Source organism: Theropithecus gelada, chromosome 11, assembly GCF_003255815.1.
Source record: "Theropithecus gelada isolate Dixy chromosome 11, Tgel_1.0, whole genome shotgun sequence".
In the NCBI taxonomy this organism is placed as follows: domain Eukaryota; kingdom Metazoa; phylum Chordata; class Mammalia; order Primates; family Cercopithecidae; genus Theropithecus; species Theropithecus gelada.
In genome coordinates, this window is record NC_037679.1 from 76,040,643 (window position 1) to 76,061,822 (window position 21,180).

The 21,180-nt window shown below is 43.2% G+C and overlaps 1 protein-coding gene across 2 annotated transcripts in view; it reads left to right on the forward strand.

Annotated features, from left to right (window-relative positions):
• FBXW8 (F-box and WD repeat domain containing 8) overlaps nt 1-21,180 on the forward strand; it is a 111,128-nt gene that overhangs the window by 30,829 nt on the left and 59,119 nt on the right. For both annotated transcript variants that reach the window (XM_025401121.1, XM_025401122.1), the window contains exons 4-5: nt 1,891-1,979; nt 16,887-17,044. In XM_025401121.1, coding sequence (XP_025256906.1) covers nt 1,891-1,979; nt 16,887-17,044 — 247 coding nt within the window. The remainder of the gene's footprint in view (nt 1-1,890; nt 1,980-16,886; nt 17,045-21,180) is intronic.

A 21,180-nucleotide genomic window follows, 5' to 3' on the forward strand; every position in this document is an offset into this window, starting at 1 on the left:
GACTTGAGGTTAGGAGTTCCAGACCAGCCTGGCCAACATGGTGAAACCCTGTCTCTACTAAAAATACAAAAATTAGCCAGGCATGGTGGCACAAGCCTGTAGTCCCAGCTACTTGGGAGACTGAGATTGGAGAATTGCCTGAACCCTGGAGGTGGAGCTTGCAGTGAGCCAAGATTGCGCCATTGCACTCCAGCTTGGGCAACAGAGCAAGACTGTCTCAAAAAAAAAAAAAAAAAAGAAAAAGAAATGAAAGGCAGTGTTGGGGCAAGTTGCTTTACTTTTGTCTGCCTCCATTTTCTCTTCTCTAGAGTGGGAGCTAGGAGTGGCACTGCTCATGGCTTCATGGTGAGGATGATTGTCATCAAGTGTCTGCCATGACACTTGATACTATGGTGTCAGTAGGACATAATGGTGGCCATAGTATTCTTTTTCCTGGTGTTTGCCATAATACTATGGTGGCCATAGTATTCTTTTTCCTGGTGTTTGCATACATGCAGGTTTTCATCTTAGACCCTTTATTTTTCTTTCAATACCTTTTCCCTCACAAGAGCTTTTCTGTTATTGTAACCTTGGCTGCGGCCCTCACACAGCTGTTTCCCAGTTCCTTGCCTTCCCTCCCCATATCTCCAGTCATAGGACAGCTCCACGTGGATGTGTCCAGTTTTGTCTCAGCCTTAGACTCGTTGCTTGGATTAAGACCATCATGCGAATTACTTTGCTCAGTTCTGGAGTCTAGGTGTTTAATAAATGTGTATTTTAATGGAATGATGTCATAATCTTTTTCCTAATAATAGAAATAATAATAATGGCTACCACTTATCGAACACTTGCTGTATGTTAAGAACTGTGCTGGGTACTACACTGTTTCTAGTCCTTGTCCTTGTCCCAGTCTGGTAAAATTGAAATTATGGTATTCTCGACTATCTTTATTCATGCTTGCTTTGTGGCTTAACTGTCTCACTTTTCCCAACCTCCCACATGTAAATACTTTATATCCATTCAGATTTCCTTCATTGTAATTCAATTTAATTTTTTTTTTTTTTTTAAGAGATAGGGTCTCACTCTCTTGCCCAGACTGAAGTACAGTGTTACAATCATAACTCACTGTAGCCTTAAGTTCCTGGACTCAAGTGACCCTCCTGCCTCATCCTCTCAAATAGCTGGGGCTACAGGCACATGCCACCACACCTGACTATCCTTTACATTTTTTGTAGAGATGGGGTCACCTATGTTGCAGAGGCTGGTCTCAAACTTCTGAGCTCAAGTGCTCTTCCTGCCTCTGCCTCCCAAAGTGCTGGGATTACAGGCATGAGCTACTGTGCCTGGCCTAAACTTTCGTTTAAATACTATTTCCATGAAACCTCTGACCTCTCAGTTAGAAATAGTATCATCTCTTCTCCTTTTTCTTATCCTGATCTTTATCTATTTGTATATAATTTTGCATTTTATTCTGAGAATCCTCATAAGAGTTAACAGGTAAGGTATCATGTAATACTTTCTTTTTGCTAAACTGAACTTTTTCGTATACTTTATAAGCTTCTTTAGATACTTGCCACTCCCAGCAGATATGTGCCAGCCTATTGTGGATGGTAGTTATTGGTGAGCACATATTTGCTTTCTATTCTGTAACCTCCTGGAAGATGGGGCAGTGTCTCACACATCCCATGTCCTCGAGTTCAGTGCCTTTGGGATATATGGTAACTCGTCCATGCTTGATAGCTTAGCATGTGAGTCATCATTTTTGTCTTTTTGAATGCCCACAGAACTTTGAATGCACTTGCTCTCTATGCTGTAGAGAATTGCTGTGGAAAGTAAGTGAAAAAGCACAATGCTTGGCTTTTGGGCTGTCCCAAGAATAGTCTAAACTGCATCCCCCTTTTCCTCACGCAGAATCGCAAAGGTGCCGTGAGTGAGCTGGAGCACATTCCTGACGCGGTTTTGTGTGATGTGCATTCTCACGATGGCGTGGTCATTGCTGGGTAAGCAAAACCATTTCCACTGAGTGCTCTGCATCTGAAGGTCTTTCATTTCTCACGTACTGCCCTCTGAGTACCAGTGACCTTAGCTTCCCTTGAGAGCATGTACCTCCCTCAGTTACAGCCCATGTGGAAGAGGGAGAGTCTCTGTGATTCTGTTCCCGAGGACGTGAGAGCGCTGCAGCGAGGGTGAGAAGCACATGGTGTAGAGCGGATCTGTGATCCATTTGTCTCAATATGTCTTTCCCAGCTTTTAAATCACTTTTGTGGCATGTTATGTGAGATTTTCATTAAGGCAAACAGTTTGTATTTTATGAAGACATAAAAAAGTCAAGCAGATATAATAAGTGTTGGCACAGACAGGCCCTGTTCTCATTCTCTTTTTCTAAATCCCTTATTGTGAAGAAGGGCTGTGGCCACACATAATCTTCCTTCCCCACCATATAGTACATATTTGTTACTTAAGTTGTCCCGAAATAGCTTTTTTTTTTTTCTCCATGGCCAAGACATTTACTTTTAGCTTCTGTAAATTCCTTCAGCTTCTGTCCCAAAAACCACTTTGATGAAGTCTTCCTACTTTGTTACAGAGGTACATTTATATACTTAATTACTGTACAGTAAGATCAGTTTTCTTTTTGGATTAGGAAGATGTCATGAACTACAGCCTCAGATTGTATACTTAATACCATAAAGTAGAGACCAGAACACTTAAATTTCTGAGTTTGGATCAGCTATGGAGTGAGACGCCTTAGGGAAGTTCCTGCCTATGGGAAAACAAAACAAACCTTGGACTTTAAAACTCAGTAGTAGAGGAGTCCTTTTCTTTAAAGAAAAATCTTTCCTTAAGCAGCATTCCTTAAAGAGCACCTTTTGAATAGAAATTCCAAAGAGTCGGATTATTTTAATATTTTGTGGTATGCAGTGCCTATGAAAAAAAGTATTTCTGCTTTAAACAAGATATACCCAGGAGGAATGCTTTTCTTCAGTTTCTGTTTTACTGGCTATGATTTAGAGGTGAAAGCCTTTCTTGGGAGTGCTGCAGAACTAGTTTTAGAAAGATTGATGGTCCAGATACTTGCGATTCTGTCCATTAAGTTATCAGTGCACGCTGGGCTTCTCCACCTCATTGCTAAAATATGGGCCTACGATCGCCCGATATGCAGCTCCTTTCTACCCACAAATGCTACAGTTTGGTGGGAACTCCAGAAGTTACTTAGATCATTCCAGCTAAAGGGATCTCTGCCTAGAGTGTCAGAAGACACTTGAGGACAGAAGGCTGAGACTGTACTGAAAGAGTCACAAAAGAACTTACAAATAAAGGAGAGCCTTGACTCTCAAAACCACTTACGAATTTCTTCTTTGGAGCTCCCGAAGGGCAGGCCCCTTACGAGTCCAGATGCCAGTCCTTCTTTCCCTGCCTCTCTGTTCCCTCGGGGTTTGTTCAACATTATAGATTATGCCAACACAGAGCAAAACGATGGCCGAGTTCTGTGGATCAATAGGATGAAACCTGATCTATGGGTCAGAGAGGCTCCTCACGGCTCTTCTTTCTAAGAAAACCTTACGTTGATGGCTTAGCATGAGAGACTTCAGTCTTGCTTGTATGTACAGCATCTTGTGTTTATCATTAAAATTTTATCTGGTGGTTACGATGCTTGTTTTCTGGGTCAGATCTTGAATTCCTTTTCATTTGAGACAGTGGTGTTTGTGGTTACCTCATTCCCAATCAATGTTGAATTCACCAGGCTTTCTACAGTTATGTATCTCCAAGGAGCTTCTTAAAGAGACAGTGGCCACCTCACCCCTTCTTTCTCTTGTACTTACCTTGTGTTTCTCTTATTCTTCTTTTTTCCTTCCCTCTTCTCTTTCTTTTGCACAAGTGGAGTCTGTTCAGAGGCTTAGTTTTATGTAACTAGAGCTAAACTATGAAGCATTTTTGCATTTATACCTATTAAGTACATTTCATATCATTGATGGAGAGCAGAATCTCTTTTTCTCACCTTTTAAGCAATCTGTGTAAATATTCCTGGTTCGGAGTCATGTTGCATAGGCTCAGACTGATATTTATTGCAGTGAACCTCATGATGGACCCAGTCATGGTTCTTCCCTACTCTTCACATAAAACCAGTGAAATCTGAAAATAGTCACTCATTCATAAACGCATTTGACACTCAAATACCCATCATGTGAACAGGACCGGGCCCCTGTTTACCTGAGGCTTGTTTTTCCAGTGGAGAAACAGACATTCTTTCCAAAGCATTTGATGGTTCAGTTTTGTCCATGAGTCTTTGCTTACTCTACAGTCTTACAAATAATTTCCAGTTAACTTTTCCTGACATTCAGAACTCTTTGACATTTCTTTTCTAACCTACCTTTTTCCTTATTACACTTGTCAAGTGTACTTTTGTTTTTTCCACACTGTTCTGTTTAGTTACCTCTGCATCATTTTTTTTAGTTGGGGTACAGTCATATGCCGCATAACAGCATTTCAGTTAGTGATGGGCCCCATATATGATATTGGCCATTCGTGTATCCTAGGTGTATAGTAGGTTCTGCCACCTGGGTTTGTGTAAGAACACGCTATGATGTTTGCACAATGATAAATTCACCAAAGGATGCATTTTTTCTGAGTGTATCCCTGTCGTTTAGTGACACATGACTGTATAATTCATATGCCATAAAATTCACTCTTTCAAAGTGTACAATGCAGTGATTTTTGTTTAGTAGATTTACAAGGTTGTGCAACAACACCACTATCTAATTCCAGAACATTTTCATCAACCCAAAAAGAAACCCAGAATCCATTCGTTAAGGCCAATTGCAGTCCTGTCTCCTCCCAGAGATTTCTCTAGCACTGTAGCCTAGCGTCCACTCTTCTGGGAACTCCTGGAGACAGGACCATCTGCAGCTGACAGGGCAACCTGTCGTGTGGCCTCGCTATTTCACTGAAGCATTTTTGTTTTATATTGTTATTTTACTTAGAAATAATATTTAACTTTACAGCCATCTACTATATTTTCCTTCTAGCAATTTGTACAAAAGCATCTTTTTAAATTTAAATTTAAATTTTTATTTTTTTGAGACACAGTCTCACTCTGTCGCCCAGGCTGGAGTGCAGTGGTGCCATCTCGGCTCACTGCAACCTCCGCCTCCCAGGTTCAAGGGATTCTCCTGCCTCAGTCTCCCGAGTAGCTGGGACTACAGGCGTGCGCCACCACACCCAGCTAATTTTTATATTTTTACTAGAGATGGGGTTTCACCATGTTGGCCAGGCTGTTCTCAAACCCCTGGCTTCAAGAAACCTGCCCACCTCAGCCTCCCAAAGTGCTGGGATTACAGGCATGAGCCACTGCACCCGGCCTGTAAGCATCTTTTAAAACTATGAGTGGTATGTCATATTTTGTTAAATGTATACTGTTTTATATGGCGTAAGCATTAAAACTTAATACACAGACTCCCCTTGCCCCCTGCCACATGTATATGATGTTATGTGGGAAACTGGAGAAATGCCTATGTCTGTTCTCTAATTTCTTGGTTTTCTCAGCTTAGAATCATACAATTTTAAACCTGGAAGTAACTTTAAGAGATGATCCGTTCTGAGACCCTCATCTTGCATGAGGTGGCGGAGGCTCAGAGCCATGCTGGGTGTGCATGAGTGGAGCCGCTCCATCGTGTTTCTGCAGCATCCACAGGCAGGGCTGGCTGGTGAGGCTGCCGTCTCCGGTTCTCATTTGCTGCTCTGAAGCTTTGGCTATTGTAGCGTCATTTTGGTTTTTCTTTTGTGACATGTGCCTATTTAAAAACAAAAGCAGCTGGGCGCATTGGCTCACGCTTGTAATGTAATCCCAGCAGTTTGGCAGGCTGAGGCGGGCAGATAACGAGGTCAGGAGTTCAAGACCAGCCCGGCCAACATGGTGAAACCCCGTCTCTAACTAAAAATGCAAAAATTAGCTGGGTGTGGTGGTGGACACCTGTAATCCCGGCTACTTGGGAGGCTGAGGCAGGAGAATTACTTGAACCTGGGAGACAGAGGTTGCAGTGAGCTGAGATTGCGCCATTGCATTCCAGCCTGGGCGACAGGGCAAGACTCCGTCTCAAAAATAAATAAATAAATAAATTAAAGCAAAAAGAATAAAAACAAAAGCAGTGGTAAAAACCATGTTGTTTTGCAACTGTGTTAGAAAGTAGAGAAGAGAAAGTCACTCAAATTCTAGCATGGAATACAACCTTTGTTAAGGTCTCCCATGTGTCTGATTTGGTTCTCAGTCTGTTTTTCTATGCATGTTTTTTCATAATGTGATTGTAGCCTTTGTTAAATTTGTGGCCTTTTTCCCTCACCAAACTGATGAATTTTTTTCGTGTTGTATATTTTTCATTACTTTCTTTGACTTGTTGAAAAAACACTTTGGATAATTATACCCCAGTTTCCCTATTTATTCCCCTAATAGTGAACATTAATGTCATTTCCTGTGTTTTGTTATATGGATGTTATGCATATTTTATGTATATATGTCTGCAAATTTTTCTCCTTTTTAGCACTACAAATCTTTATTTTAAAATGATTAGACACATGCTACTGTAGAAACTTGAAATTCTATATAAGTGCATAAAATAGAGAGTTAAAGTTCTTTCATTATCGTCTCCTAGTCTTGCATTCCTGATTGTTTTCCTAGGCTAGAGTCCTGTAAGCAGAATTACTGGATTCAGGAGAATGAATTTTTATTTTCCAGATTAATAAATTATTTAAAAATGCTTTTGTAGCCCTCAGCTTCTTTGCAATCTAACCTTTTGACTTGAAGTCTCCAAACCATCCCTGCCATCTTCCTGTCAGTGCTGTACATAGTGAGAGCCCATGCCTCCTGCCCTCTTCCTTCCTCCCCATCTAACCTGGCTTCGTCCCAGCCCTACTGCACTGCACTCTCAGAGGTCCCCTGTGATCTTTTGCTCAACAAACCAATGGCCTTTTCTTGGCTCGTCCTCTCCAGCCTCTTGGCAGCATTTGGTCCTGTTGACTTTCCCCTTTTGAAATGGTGGCGGCCTTGTGTTAAGCATCTTTGTGCCCTCAGAGTCTAACATCTTTCCCAGGACCCAGGAAACTTTGAGGCAAGTGTGTAAGAAAGGAAAACTCCCCTTCGGCGACCCCACACTCTGGGCTTCCATTACCTCCGTGAGCGCCTTCTCTGGCCCTCGCTCTTGCCTTTCTCTGCTGTCACTTGGCCACTTAGCAGGGATATGCAGCAGCGCAGAAAAGACCTGCACCCGTTGTTTTCTTTGCTGGGGAGAGAAGTGGATGTGCCTTCAACTGCAGCTGAGCCATTCAGACACCACTTTTACTTTGCTTTTTCAGCGAACATTTCTCATTTCTTTAACTTGAGAAATATTTGTGTTCACAAGTCACCAATCTCTACAGAATCAGTCACCTGTCTTTCTCTCAAAGTTCAGCGCCTGTCTGCATTTTTATCGGTGATCTGCTGGACCTCCAGAAATGCTAGCGAGGTTTAGTGTGTGTTTTCCTTGTGTTTTAGCAGAGAGGTTGTCTAGAAAGTTAGTTGATAGTAAGTGATCAGGAAACGTGTCTTTTGTTTCTTTGATTTATTGTGGTAACAGCTCTTAGAATTTTAGAATGTTTTGAAAATTATATGTTTATTCTTGAGAAGAAAGAACAGAAGAAAGGGGTATATGGAAACCTTCCTGTTCTGTTTTGTGATGCTTAGACTGTTCTCGTCTTCCTTCTCCCCAGTTGCCCTCTGGAAGCTGAGTGTTGCAATCAGATGACATCATGAGTTCAAAAAAGTCACAGTATAAAACCTGAGGTACAGGACTAGGTGTCGTTTGCCATAAGTAGTGAAGGAGAGCCACCTAGTGAAAAGTGCATCTCAGGTAGAACCAGGAGCTCCTTGGAGGCCTTGTGCCAGCTCTGCTAACCATTAAGCCATTAGCTCACCAGAAGCTTTTATCAGATGCCCAGGAGTATGATGTTTTGCAATAAACTCCCTCCTCATTGTTACTTGAGATTCATAAGGCTAAAGCACTCTAGTTGGCATAAGAAAACACCTTTTTCTATTCACATGAGAGGACATTTTCCCTCTTTTGGTTTTAAAAAAATATCAAGCACCCTGTTTGTGTTGAGGTTTTTTTTCATTACTCCTAAATATTTTTTCCCCTGATTTCTGCCTTTTTAGCCTGCAGTTCCTGCCTTTATTGGAAGGAGCAGGACTGTGTATCCATGTTTCTCCTCTGCCAAGTGTGGTTGGAAGGAGCACTGTATCATTTGTTGCAAAATATTAGTGCTCTTCTTTCCCTAAAAACACTCAGTTGTCCCATTTTTGCTTCATTCCTTTTGAGGCAAGTGTGCCCAAGTAGATACAAAACAAAACTGCCTATACCTCTCTAGCAACCAGCTGATCTCTGGCTGCTGCTTCAGCTGCCAGACATGACCTGATTCAAATATGTTGTTATTTTTCAGAGCCCCATTCATCCAACCTGCTGTCAGAGTGAGAGGGTTTCCGGTTCTTTGGAGACAGAAAGCAAAATTTGGAGCTTCTAATTTATATATGGAAAAATTGGTGTCTGAATCTTTGGTTGGTTCAGTTTGCCTGTTGGCCCTTCAGTGGAATTTTATCATTGTTTTACATTTAAGAAGTATTGGAAAATATCATTTTAGACAGGCCAGGCACAGTGGCTCATGTCTGTACTGCCAGCACTTTAGGAGGCCAAAGTGGGTGGATCACTTAGGGTCAGGAGTTTGAGACCAGCCTGGCCAACATGGTGAAACCCTGTCTCTACTAAAAATACAAAAATTAGCTGGGCATGGTTGCACGTGCCTGTAGTCCCAGCTACTCGGGAGGCTGAGGCAGGAGAATCGCTAGAACCCAGGAGGCGGAGGTTGCAGTGAGTCGAGGTCATGCCACTGCCCCCCAGCCTGGGCAACAGAGTGAGACTCCATCTCCAAAAAATAAACAAAGTCATTTAAGGTAACTTGAAATACCTTGCTTTTAGCCATGTTGTCCTCTGCCTTTTCCAGTAATTATAAATGTACCTGTTATTGGCTGGGCACAGTGGCATACCTGTAATCCCAGCACCTTGGGAACCCAAGGCAGGTGGATCACTTGAGGTCAGGAGTTCGAGACCAGCCTGGCCAACATGGCAAAACCCCTTCTCTACCAAGACTACAAAAATTAGCCAGGCATGGTGGCACACACCTGCAATCTCAGCTACTTGGGTGGCTGAGGTCCAAGAATCACTTGAACCCGGGAGGTGTAGGTTGCAGTGAGCCAAGATCATACCACTGCACTCCAGCTTGGTGACAACGAGACTGTCTCAAAAAAAATTTGTTTTAAAAAGGACCTTTTTATCAACTGTATACCATGCCAAAATATGAATAGTAGCTTTAATGTGAATATGTACATATTTGCCCTGAATTTAAAAATATTTTCTTTTTTTTTTTTTTTGAGACGGAGTCTGGCTCTGTCGCCCAGGCTGGAGCGCAGTGGCCGGATCTCAGCTCACTGCAAGCTCCGCCTCCCAGGTTCACGCCATTCTCCTGCCTCAGCCTCCGAGTAGCTGGGACTACAGGCGCCCGCCACCACGCCCGGCTAGTTTTTTGTATTTTTTTAGTAGAGACGGGGTTTCACCATGTTAGCCAGGATGATCTCGATCTCCTGACCTCGTGATCCACCCGCCTCGGCCTCCCAAAGTGCTGGGATTACAGGGTTGAGCCACCGCGCCCGGCCTAAAAATATTTTCTATTCAGAAACTGAAGCCCTCAAGGATGTTGTTTCCAGCACTCTCTTAGTTTTATATGAATGTGTAAAAAATAAATACTGCCTGTGGATTACTTTGAGGCTATTGAGATAACAGACGCTTTGTAAATAACAGGTAGAAGGTTGTGTGAGATAAATGTTGCCCATATATACTTACTAAGGACATGCTTTCCATCTTTCTCCTTTTTTAAAAAAACTTTTTCCCCTAACAGTTTTCCTTTAAACCTTGTTGTGTATAGATTTTCTGCTGCTGCTTATTGTGACATTGGACTATTCCCCATAAGGAATTCGATCATTACCCGTTAGGGACCTCTTTTTAAAAATACTTTTAAATTTATTTATTTTCTGCTGTGAGGTATACATGCTCTTCTGGTAAATAAGTCTGAGGTAAGATATTGATAAGTGACCAGAGGAGAGCATTACATTTATTATATCTTTAATGAAGGAGCTCCAGAATATCCTTAATAAATACTGGTGAACTCATGACTGCATTTATCCATCTCTGGTTCTCCGAGGAATAATGGGAAGGGCCACAGCTACAATAACTCTGCATAATCATCATTGACTCTGACTCTATTGATTGTGATTAACCAAGATGTATGGAAAACAGTTTTAAGTGTGTAGTGCATGTATCTCATAAGGTCCATTAAGACGTTCATTATTTTTCAATTGATGCGTCTTAAGCCCCACTTGATGTTTGTTGTAGTGCATTTCCACAGAAGGACTCTGCACTGTGGGATTGAGTTCATTTTGTTAATTGCATAATACAACCCTGTCATGTTTCATAGAAAATAGTAAATACTCTTGCTTTTATTGATTGGTATTCTTTGGTATTACTGAAGAAAATATGGAGCAAGTGAATAGTTCTTTAAACCTTTACATGTTAAGGGCATGAATGTCTCTTGAAATGTGGACACTGCCGTTTTAGGAGCTCCTGCCTGATTGCTCAGTAGGCTTTAAACCACTTCCATCTTCTGGGTTTAAGTCAACAAATTCATTCATTCTGTCAACACCCACTAAGCATGGATGAATCCCACACACAACCCCCTTGGTCATGGGGAGTTTATAGGCTGGTAAGGGATCCAGTTGCTGGTGTTTACAGAGCACTGTGGGAGGTGTTAGGGTTGGGGAGGAGCATGGTGCCATGACATGCTAGGGAGAGGCACCTCGTACAGGCTCAGCATCAGGCTAGCTTCCTCCTGGGAAATGACTTTCAACCTGAACCCGGAAGGATGACTAGGACTTGGCCAGGTGGAGTTTTCTTTGGGGCAGAGATGCTGCCCTCCTCACTCCCCAGCCAGTAGCGATCATGAATAACCCATTACTGCGTTTGTTTTTCTGGTAAGCTGGATGAAACACAGCTTCAGAATCCTTCTCAACACAGAGCTCTAGGCAGCCACTACCACATATTGGATTTGACACACAAATGAAACCATTTGCTATTCCTGGCCTGAAGCCTCATAACAGGGCCCCTCTTGGCTGCTCTGGGTGCCTGATCAGAATAGAACTGTGACTTGGTTTGGGAGTGGCTGTTTGTGTATGATCCTGTAGAGAGAGAAGTCTTACTAATGGTTCCACATGTTCTCCTGCATGCCCTGAGAAGCAGGCCTGGGAGGCACAGGTTGCACCTGCTTAGCCCTCAGTTCTGCTCCCAGCATACTGAGCCTTTTTTGTTGGCTTCTTGCCTTTCAGTTGCAATTTAGTGGTCGAATTGATGGCTTAGGGTCAGGGGCTGTGTCCTGCAAACCTGAGTCACAATATTGAGAACAATAAATTCCTTATATTGCACTTAAATGGGGGTGGTTCTTAAAAGCAGTATTTGTTTAAAGACAGTGTCATCTGAGGAGGCAGAGTGGCTTGTTGGCTAAGCAGTGATTGAGAAAAACCTGGGGCACATTTTGATCCCAGCTGTGCCACTAAAGTGTTTCTTGTGACCCTGGGTAAGTCACTTAACCTTACTTCTCAGTGTTCTTAAATCAAAACCACCCCCTAGCTTGCTAGGAAGGGCCTTAAAAATTTTGTTTTTAGCAAAGAAGAGCTGACACATGGAACAAAATAGAAATGCTGCTGGATACTTATGAAGAAAAAAGGTTGTTTTTAGCTGTACAGTATTTATTCCTTCTTCTTCTAGTCCGTTAGTCCAAATAAGTAATCTGCTTATTGGAAACTTACTAGTTAATGAAAGCTCTTTGGTGGTAAATCGTTTTAAATTGGCAATCCCTTTGGCATACAGAGCTCGAGAGAGGCTCTATTCCCATTCTTTCAACAAAAATCAGCTGTGGTCTCCGACCTATTTATTTAGAGGTAAACTCAACCTTGCCAAGTGTAGGAAAGACTGGGAGAGCACACAGCTTCACTGGGCTGGGGCATATCCTCATTTGGAAAAGACTTCTTTCTTCTTCAGTTTTTCCTTAGTGTTCTTACATCAGCTAGTATATTAGTTGCAGTTGTACTTTGCACAGACACTAATTAGAGAGTCATCAACATTGGGGTCCAAAGGCTTACTGACAATGTAACTGTCATAGTGGCATCTTAATTGGTTGAGTGTAATTGTCATTAGGCAGCGATAAAGACATCTGGAGCTCTGGAGAAAAATCAGCTTTTTTTCCTACCTCCTTTCGTTATCTGTTCTTGCTTCTCCTGGCCAATGTTGTTAAGCACTTTTAGATCACATTTAAGGTTTGGTTCAGGTCCCTCTGCTCCAACCTGTGTTTTACCCTACCAAAGATGTCTGTTTCCTTAGCACAAGTTCATTAGCATGGAGGCTGCCTCCCATGCTATTGTGGCTTTCACTTAGGTTAGATTTGAGAGCCCGCTGCTGAGTCATAACACAGTACCTGCTGCAGTAGGGTGTTTAGCCTCAGTTCCTGTCAATACAGGAGACGTAGAGCCTTTTATATTTTACCTCCTGAGTCATTTTGCAGCAAAACATTTTTGTTATTATCATACCTTTTGGTCATGGAGAATGAAGCTAATTTAAATAGATATATGGAAAATTTCTAGCTTATCCCCTGTTTTATAGTTTTCAGTCAGTTTGGAAATAAGTGGAAGCAGTCTAATGCACATCAGTGTGTGCGTTCTGCGTGTTTCACTAATCATTACCACTGGAAAGTGGGCAGTGGAAATAAAGAGGTACCCCTCAAGCCAGTCAGGTTGTTACCTGCGGACACCCCCTTTCAGTCACCATTTATTTATGATTAGCTCTGTGTAAGGCACTGTGATGGAGGCTATGGCACTGCGGTAGGGCCTTCTTGAAGACTTTACAGTCAAGTTGAGGAGACGATCAATGCATATTGACTGTAGTAGTAAAAGCAGTTTCTTCACATAAAGGGCATAGTAGTTGAGTCAGAAAGCTTCAGGCTTCATGGAGGAAGGGAGGGCCTATAGTAGACCTTGAGGGTTTGGTAGGATTGGGCTAAGTTGATGGTTCTCAATCTTGGCTGTATATTGAAAACATTGATACCTGATTCTATCCCTGGACGGTCAGATTTATTTGGTCTGGGAGGCTGGAGTGCAGTGGCACGATCTCAGCTCACTGCAACCTCCACCTCCCAGTTCAAGCGATTCTTCTGCCTCAGCATCCCAAGTAGCTGGGATTACAGGCATGCACCACCACACCCGGCTAATTTTTGCATTTTTTGTAGAGACGAGGTTTCACCATGTTGGCCAGGCTGGTCTTGAACTCTTGGCCTCAGGTGATCTGCCCACACCCCCCCGCCCAGCCTCTCAAAGTGCTGGGATTATAGGCATAAGCCACCGTGCCTGGCCTGTATCTGGACTTTTTAAAGCATTCCAGGCAATTTTAATGTGCAGCCCAGGCTGGACCCCACTGGGCTGGGAGATGAGGAGGTGAAGAACTGCAGGAAGGTGGGGCAGGGAATCAGTTCAGAGGCAAGAACATTTGGGAGCCTCTCTGGAGGCTGGCTCGTGTGAAGGGAGAGTAGAAGATGAGGCTGGGGAGAGGGGTGGAAGCTAGTTTGTGGAGTTTTTTCAGTAGGTCTCATAATTAAAATTTAATTCAATAAGGTGTTAAGATGTAAGACCTTATAGAGGGTTCTCGGGGTGTATGGCAAGTACTGTTCTAGTCTGACTGTTGTAGTCATTGCGTGCACAGCTGTGAACAAAACCTAGGCCCTGAGCTCAGAAGCTTCAAGCTGGTAGGGAGATGAACAGTGAGATGATCACAGACACCCACAACTGCCATGAGGGAGACATCCAGGCTGCCATCAAGGTAGATCGTAGTGCAGTGTAGTGTGGCACGTGAGGGAGAAAGGAAGTGGTTCCAGAAGAAAGATTCGTGCAGTCAGGTGTTTTGAAGGGCTTGGCTTGTGGGGGAAGACTGAATGAAAGCAGCTCGGAATCAGGGAGCCTGTAGTAGTCGGGTGTGAATGTGAGGTGTTGGGAGATTTGGACCAGGGTGGCCTCTCTGGGAATAAGCAGAACAGAACAAGCTTGGCACCTGAGTATATATAGTGGTGTGGGTAGTGGGCTACAGCGATGTTGAAGGGGCCCCTCTCCTTCCGTACCAGTGACCTGGGACTGATGATCCCATTGATAAAAATAAGGAATTCAGACACCGGCTAGTTTGGCCATGAGCTGAAGCATTTGATTTTAGACGTGTGGAGTCACAGTGTGAGTGGACCACCCTCCTCTGTGGGAGAAATGCTTGCCCAGGAGCCCCTCAGATATGAATAGAGTGCTGCTATCTGTGGGGTTCCTGCCCTCCTTCTCTTCTCTTTCCCTGAGTAAGGAGCGGGCTCAACAGTTTCTATTTCACAGCTCACTATTGTCTGGTTCAGCAGCTAAAGCACTTTTTTCCAAGCTTTGTTGTTTTGCTGTCATTTTGGCTCAGTACTCTGTGTTCAGGGAGCTGGGAGGCTGGAGCTGAGGCCACCTAAACCGTCTTTCCTCTCCACCCTTGCCTCCCTACTGTGTCCCCTGGGGGGGCACCACCGAAAACAGTGTGCAGACTGCTGGTGTGGTGTGACACATGGTTAGCAGGAAGCAGAAGGACAGAGACTGGTAGGAAGGAAATACAGTTTCCTAGTTTATGTACTTCTTTTTCTCAACGTGCCTTACTTTTCTGATCTGAATTCCCTTTATCTTTCACTTACCATCTCTGTATTTCCAAAAGGCGTTGCCATCCTTCTTATCTTTCCTGAATTGGCTGGTTCCTGTTACATAGAATTTAACCATAGGAATCTAGTCCCACAGTCTAGACGTTCAAACATGTCTCATCTGTTGTGTCTCTGTAGCTAAGCAAGTGGCCTTCCTCCAGCGAATGGCCTGAGTTGTTCTCAGGGTATCACACTGAGCCCGGTATTTTGAGGGCAGTGAGGTCCATGGTATGTGTTCTGGTGTAGGGTTCCTCATTCAGAAGGGTGAGCTGACCGCTGCCTGGAGAGCCTGGGGGCCAGTGGCCATGCTTTGGCTGGGGTGATCTCAGTATCTGCCCTTGCTTGCACTTTGCTGGGCTTAAGGACATTCATCTTGTGTTTCTGCTTACTGGAGGATCAGTGGTCAACCCAGAGGCACAGCAGGCCAGGTTCAGAAAGCATGTCTCTCCCGTTTGGCTCTTTATCCCACTTGTGCACTCTCTGGGTGCCACGCTGCAGGTAGACAGCCAAGTTCTCCAACCAAGGAATTGGGGTGACAGAATGGCCTTTGGACTGTGCAATATATGTATTTACTGTAGATTAAGAATTTGGGTGCAGTACTACTAGTAAACAAAGCACTCCTGAATCACAGTACTTCTCTATAAGAAATTCCACCTGAGGCCAGTTGTGGTGGCTCACACCTGTAATCCCAGCACTTTTGGAGGCCAAGGTGGGTGGATCACTTGAGGCCAAGAGTTCCAGACCAGCTGGGGGCAAAGCCCCATCTCTACTGAAGACTGAAAAAACAAACTGGCCGGACATGGTGGTGCATGCCTGTAATCCCAGCTACTCGGGAGGCTGAAGCAGAAGAATTGCTTGAACCTGAAAGACAGAGGTCTTGCAGTGAGCCGAAATTGTGCCACTGCACTCTAGCCTGGGTGACAGAGTGAGACCCTGTCTCAAAAAAACAAACAAAAGAAAACGAAAACCAAGAAATTCCAGGTTGATCTTCTATAGCTACTTCACTAATGTGTCACATCATAGATTTCAGTGACTCAGTGAATCTCAGAGGTTATCGCATCAACTCGCCAAAGAAACCCTGCAGGAACTATGGCTAGGGCCTCAGGAAGACTGTGAAACCCCTTAAATCCTTGGCCTATCTTTGTGATTGTGTGGTTCTATCATGAGGCCCTTAAAGGCATTTCTCACCCCTTTTCCCACATAACACTCAATTGCTTTGCAAGTGGAATAAAACCCTCCGCAGCAGACATAGGCAACATAGCTTAAATACCTTGGTGACGGGCAGCACCCCACTTTATTATCTGGCCATTCTATCATCCTGGGGGCCTCGTGTCTGAGTAGGTTCAGCCTGGCCCTGGCTTTGATGGAAGGAGTCGTTTGTTGGAGTGGCACTAGTCATAGGAGAGAGTGAGTACTTCTGTTTTCTAAGTGGGCAAAACCAGGGAGTGTCGTGCATTCAGCAAGAGCTTTTCATGAGCAGGCAGCATTGTCTGGCTGCTAAAGGCAAGATTTAATTGTTTCAGCAAATCAATTAGTCTTTAGGGACTTTAATCAGTCAAATCTGATGCATGGATGAGGTATTAGAAAGCCTGTGCCTATAAGACCATTAGTTCTGAGTATCCCTGCAGCATCTCTGTCTTTCGTATGAGCGAGTGTGTGTGTTTGTGGGTAAATAGTGTGGCTTATACAAATTTCTGCGAGTGATCCCTGCAGTGGGAGAGCTTGTAGGAGCAGATTGTTGTAATAGTGTAAAAGGAAAACCAAGGAGATCTTGCTACCCATGTCTTATTATTGTTTTCTTATTTGAGATTGTCACCATTGTGCTGTGAGAATGTGAAGCGTGTTCACAGCCTTCTGTCATCTAGTTGACATTTTCTCCTGTTGGAGTCACTCATCTAAACAGTGCCGCAGGAGTGGCTCCACACCACCCGATTCTTACTTGTCTGTTGTTGTAAGGCTCTATGCATTTTCCCCACCATAGCCCTGTTCTTCAATCCCTTTTTGGAACCAAGTGTGTCATTCTCTTCCAGATATACATCAGGGGACGTGAGAGTGTGGGACACCCGCACCTGGGACTACGTAGCCCCCTTCCTGGAATCCGAGGACGAGGAGGACGAGCCTGGAATGCAGCCAAATGTCTCCTTTGTGAGGATAAACAGCTCGCTGGCAGTAGCAGCTTATGAGGATGGTAAGTAACCACAACCCTCCTCCCTATTAAGGAAAAAAAAAGCTTTACAAAAATTAAGCAGCTGTGGCCGGCTCCCCCCTGTAATCCCTCCATACGTACACGTGGGCACACACACATGTTCACACACACACACTCACTTTTGCCTTTATGTGAAGAAGTTGGCCAACAACCGTCAATGCATTAGTAGGCATTGGAACACAGCACCCATTAAAACTGGTGTTTAATTCCTACTGGAACTGTCAGGCTGGGCGCTAGTGCCAGACACAGGGCTGGCCAAAGCATCTTAAGCAAATAACTTGTTTGATGTAAAATATTAAATATACTTGGCCTACTTTTCCTTTAGCCTCTGCTCAGCCCAAAGGGAATAGCAAAAAGGGGATAGACATAGATCATCTATTGACAAATATGGATACAGAAAAATAAAAGTCAGTGCCTACCTTTTCCTGGCACTTAATATACCATACAAGATAATTGATAATAATATGTTTTCTCTTTGACATTGGTAGAATTCTTTTTGAACATGAACAACTATGGATTTTTGGAACTAGGTGGGAACAGTCTAAAGTTAGCTTTACCTATGTAAAGAAACTCTTGACAGTGTATAGCTGTCATGGTCATTTCAATGGCCATGATATCCAGTATGCCTACCTCTCATGCTCCTATCCTCCGTTATATTGTGAAGTGTTGAATCTCCACAAGCTTCATGACCCCACTTGCCCAAAAGTTGGGACCACAACATATTTCAGAATGTTAAGTGTTCATGTCATGGCACCACTGCAAATCTTCAGAGTCGTTGTGACATTAGCAGTTGGCTCAGAGGGACAAAACTAAAATAGCTAATGGGGAATTTTATACCCATGTGCTGTTTAAAAATAAAAATTAGGGCTGAGATCTTACATATATGTACCTATATATATATTTGAGACAGGGTCTCACTTTTTTGCCCTGGCTAGAGTGCAGTGGCACTATCTCAGCTCACTGCATCCTTGACCTCCCGGGATCCAGCGATCCTCGCACCTCAGCCTCCTGAGTAGTTGGGACTACAGGCACATGCCACCATTCCCAGCTAATTTTTTGTATTTTTTTTTTTTAGAGATGGAGTTTCACCAAGTTGCCCAGACTGGTCTTGAACTCCTGAGCTCAAGCTGTCCGCCTGCTTCAGCCTCCCAAAGTGCTAGCATTATAGGCATAAGCCACTGCGCCTGGTCTTGAAAATATTTTTATATTTTATATAATTACTTTAGCAATGTGATGTTGGTTTGATGTTAGTAGACACTATTGATGGATTTCCTTTTCAGCCTATAGAAGTTCAGCTAAGCTATTTCTGTGGTGTAATTAATATTTCATATATTTATTGAGACCCTGGATAGATACCATAAGAACAGCTTAAACATGTTTGCTACTTTCCAAATTATCAATGAGTTTTTTTCCCAAAATACCTATGCAAAGATTGCAATCCTTTTAAGTTAGAATCATACAGTTTTAGGATCATCTAATAGCCATCTCCTACCATTCACACACACGAATGTGCACACACATACTCTTCTACAGATGGGGAAACGGAGGTGCAAAAACCTACTTCAGCTAGGTAGGTGAAGTCAGCAGTGAATCCAGAACTGTGATTGTGTCTCCAGGGCCGTGCTGCGGTGGTCATGCTGTTTATGGAATCCTGGACATAAAGACTCTTGTAGAAATGTGCACCCAATTGATTTGCAGCCCATGTCTCACATCTCGTGAGCTTGAAAATACAGCTTGAGGTCATGTGCAGGGGTGCTGCTGCTGGTTTTATGTTGTTAGAATTGTCTTCATTTCCCTCATCCCCTATTGTGGCACAGAAATCTTGGGAAAACAACGTAGGCATGATAAAGAATCTACTTTTTTTTTTTTTTTGAGACAGGGTTTTGCTCTGCCACCCAGGCTGGAGTGCAATGGCACCATCTCGGCTCACTGCAACCTCTGCCTCCTGGGTTCAAGCGATTCTCCCCTCAGCCTCCCGAGTAGCTGGGATTGCAGGTGCCCACCACAACAACCAACTAATTTTTGTATTTTTACTAGAGACAGGGTTTCACCATGTTGGCCAGGCTAGTAATCTACTTTCTTTGGTAAATGCTTAGCAATTGATTGCCAAAATATATTTTATATTCTTTTTTTTTTTTTAAGTCATAGTTAGAATTCAAACAGAGCAAAAATGTATATAAAATGACAAAGAAAAAGTATGCAAAAAGAAGTCGAGGTATTCCTCCCTGTCCCATTTCCAGGCCCTCTCACATTTTACTCATGGAGGGGTCCTGCTGTATATACTTTTATACACTTTTTTTTTTTTTTTTAAATAACTTAATGGCACATCTTGGTGGTCTTCTGTATTCACACTTACATGGTAAAGTTTATTCTTTTTAATGCCTGTGTAGTACTGCATTATGTGGCTGTACCATCATTTATTTATTAGGACCCTCATTGATGCACATTTGAATTGTTCATTTTTGTTACTGAAAACAGTGCTGCAAGCAATATGCTTGAACGAGCGCCAAGATGGACTTGTCCAAGGGTGGCCGTGGGGTGAGGTGCAGTGATTGCTAGGTCGGAGGCTATGGCTGCTTTAGGCTTTGATAACTATTGCCAAATTGCCAACCAAAAAGGTTTCACCAGTTTTTAGACTCACCAAAAGTATGTGAGACTGACTGACAGGTGAAAATGGCATTTTATCGTTTTTGTTTGCCTTTCTTTAATCACATGTGGACATCTTTTCTTTGTGTGTTGTTAGCTGTGTCTATTTCTTCCTCTGCAAATAGTTTGTTCCTGTGTTTCTTCATTTTGCCTTTGGGTTGTCATCTTTTCTGACTGAAAAGAAAGCTTGGGAAATAATCCTTTGCGATACGTATTTCCGATATTTTTTCAGTATGTCATTTATTCTTTTTTGTTTGTTTTGAGACAGAGTCTGGCTTTGTTATCCAGACTGGAGTGCAGTGGTGCAATCTCGACTCACTGCAACCTCTGTCTCCTGGGTTCAGGCGTTCTCCGGCCCTCAGCCTCCCGAGTAGCTGGGATTACAGGCGCCTGTCACCACACCCAGCTAATTTTTATATTTTTAGTAGAGACGGGCTTTCACCATGTTGGTTAGGCTGGTCTTGAACTCCTGACCTCAAGTGATCTGCCTGCCTTGGCCCCCACAAAGTGTTGGGATTACAGGCGTGAGCCACTGCGCCTGGCCTGTGATTTATTCTTTTTTTTTTTTTTTTTTTTTGAGACGGAGTCTCGCTCTGTCGCCCAGGCTGGAGTGCAGTGGCCGGATCTCAGCTCACTGCAAGCTCCGCCTCCCGGGTTCACGCCATTCTCCGGCCTCAGCCTCCCGAGTAGCTGGGACTACAGGCGCCCGCCACCTCGCCCGGCTAGTTTTTTGTATTTCTTAATAGAGACGGGGTTTCACCCTGTTAGCCAGGATGGTCTCGATCTCCTGACCTCGTGATCCGCCCGTCTCGGCCTCCCAAAGTGCTGGGATTACAGGCTTGAGCCACCGCGCCCGGCCGATTTATTCTTTAATGGACTTGTTTTCTAGAAAGTACTTGGTGTGTGTGAACGATTTTAATTTTTTAATCTATAAGTGAGTGGGTTTTATTTTATAATTTAGTGTTTTTGATTACTACATTTTTAGGGTTCAAAGATCAAAATAATATAAAGTTATGTATTGAGAAATCATGCTGCCACCCACTTTTGTCTGCTCCATTCATAAGTAATCATATTTTTTACTTTCTTATATATCCTTGTATTTTAGTATTACAAGTACAAGCAAATATGAGTGTGTATATTCTTATTGCCCCCTTTTCAAAAAACAAAAGACAGCATACTATTTATATGATTCCACACCTTGACTTTTTTCTCTAAATAGCATATCTTAAAAGGCAGTCCATGTCTGTGTAGAGAGTACCCCGTTTGCACACCTGAATGGTAATTCCATTGTGTATAAACACTTTGGTTTATTGGAGGACAGTTGTGTTGTGTTTGCCATTACAGTGGTGTAGTGAAAAACCTTGTAAAGATGACCTTTCACGCAAGCGCAAGGAGGATTGTTTTCTGGGTTACAGAGTAAATGCAAATGGAGTTTTACTATTTTATGCTCTCACCAGCAAGCCATGAGAGCG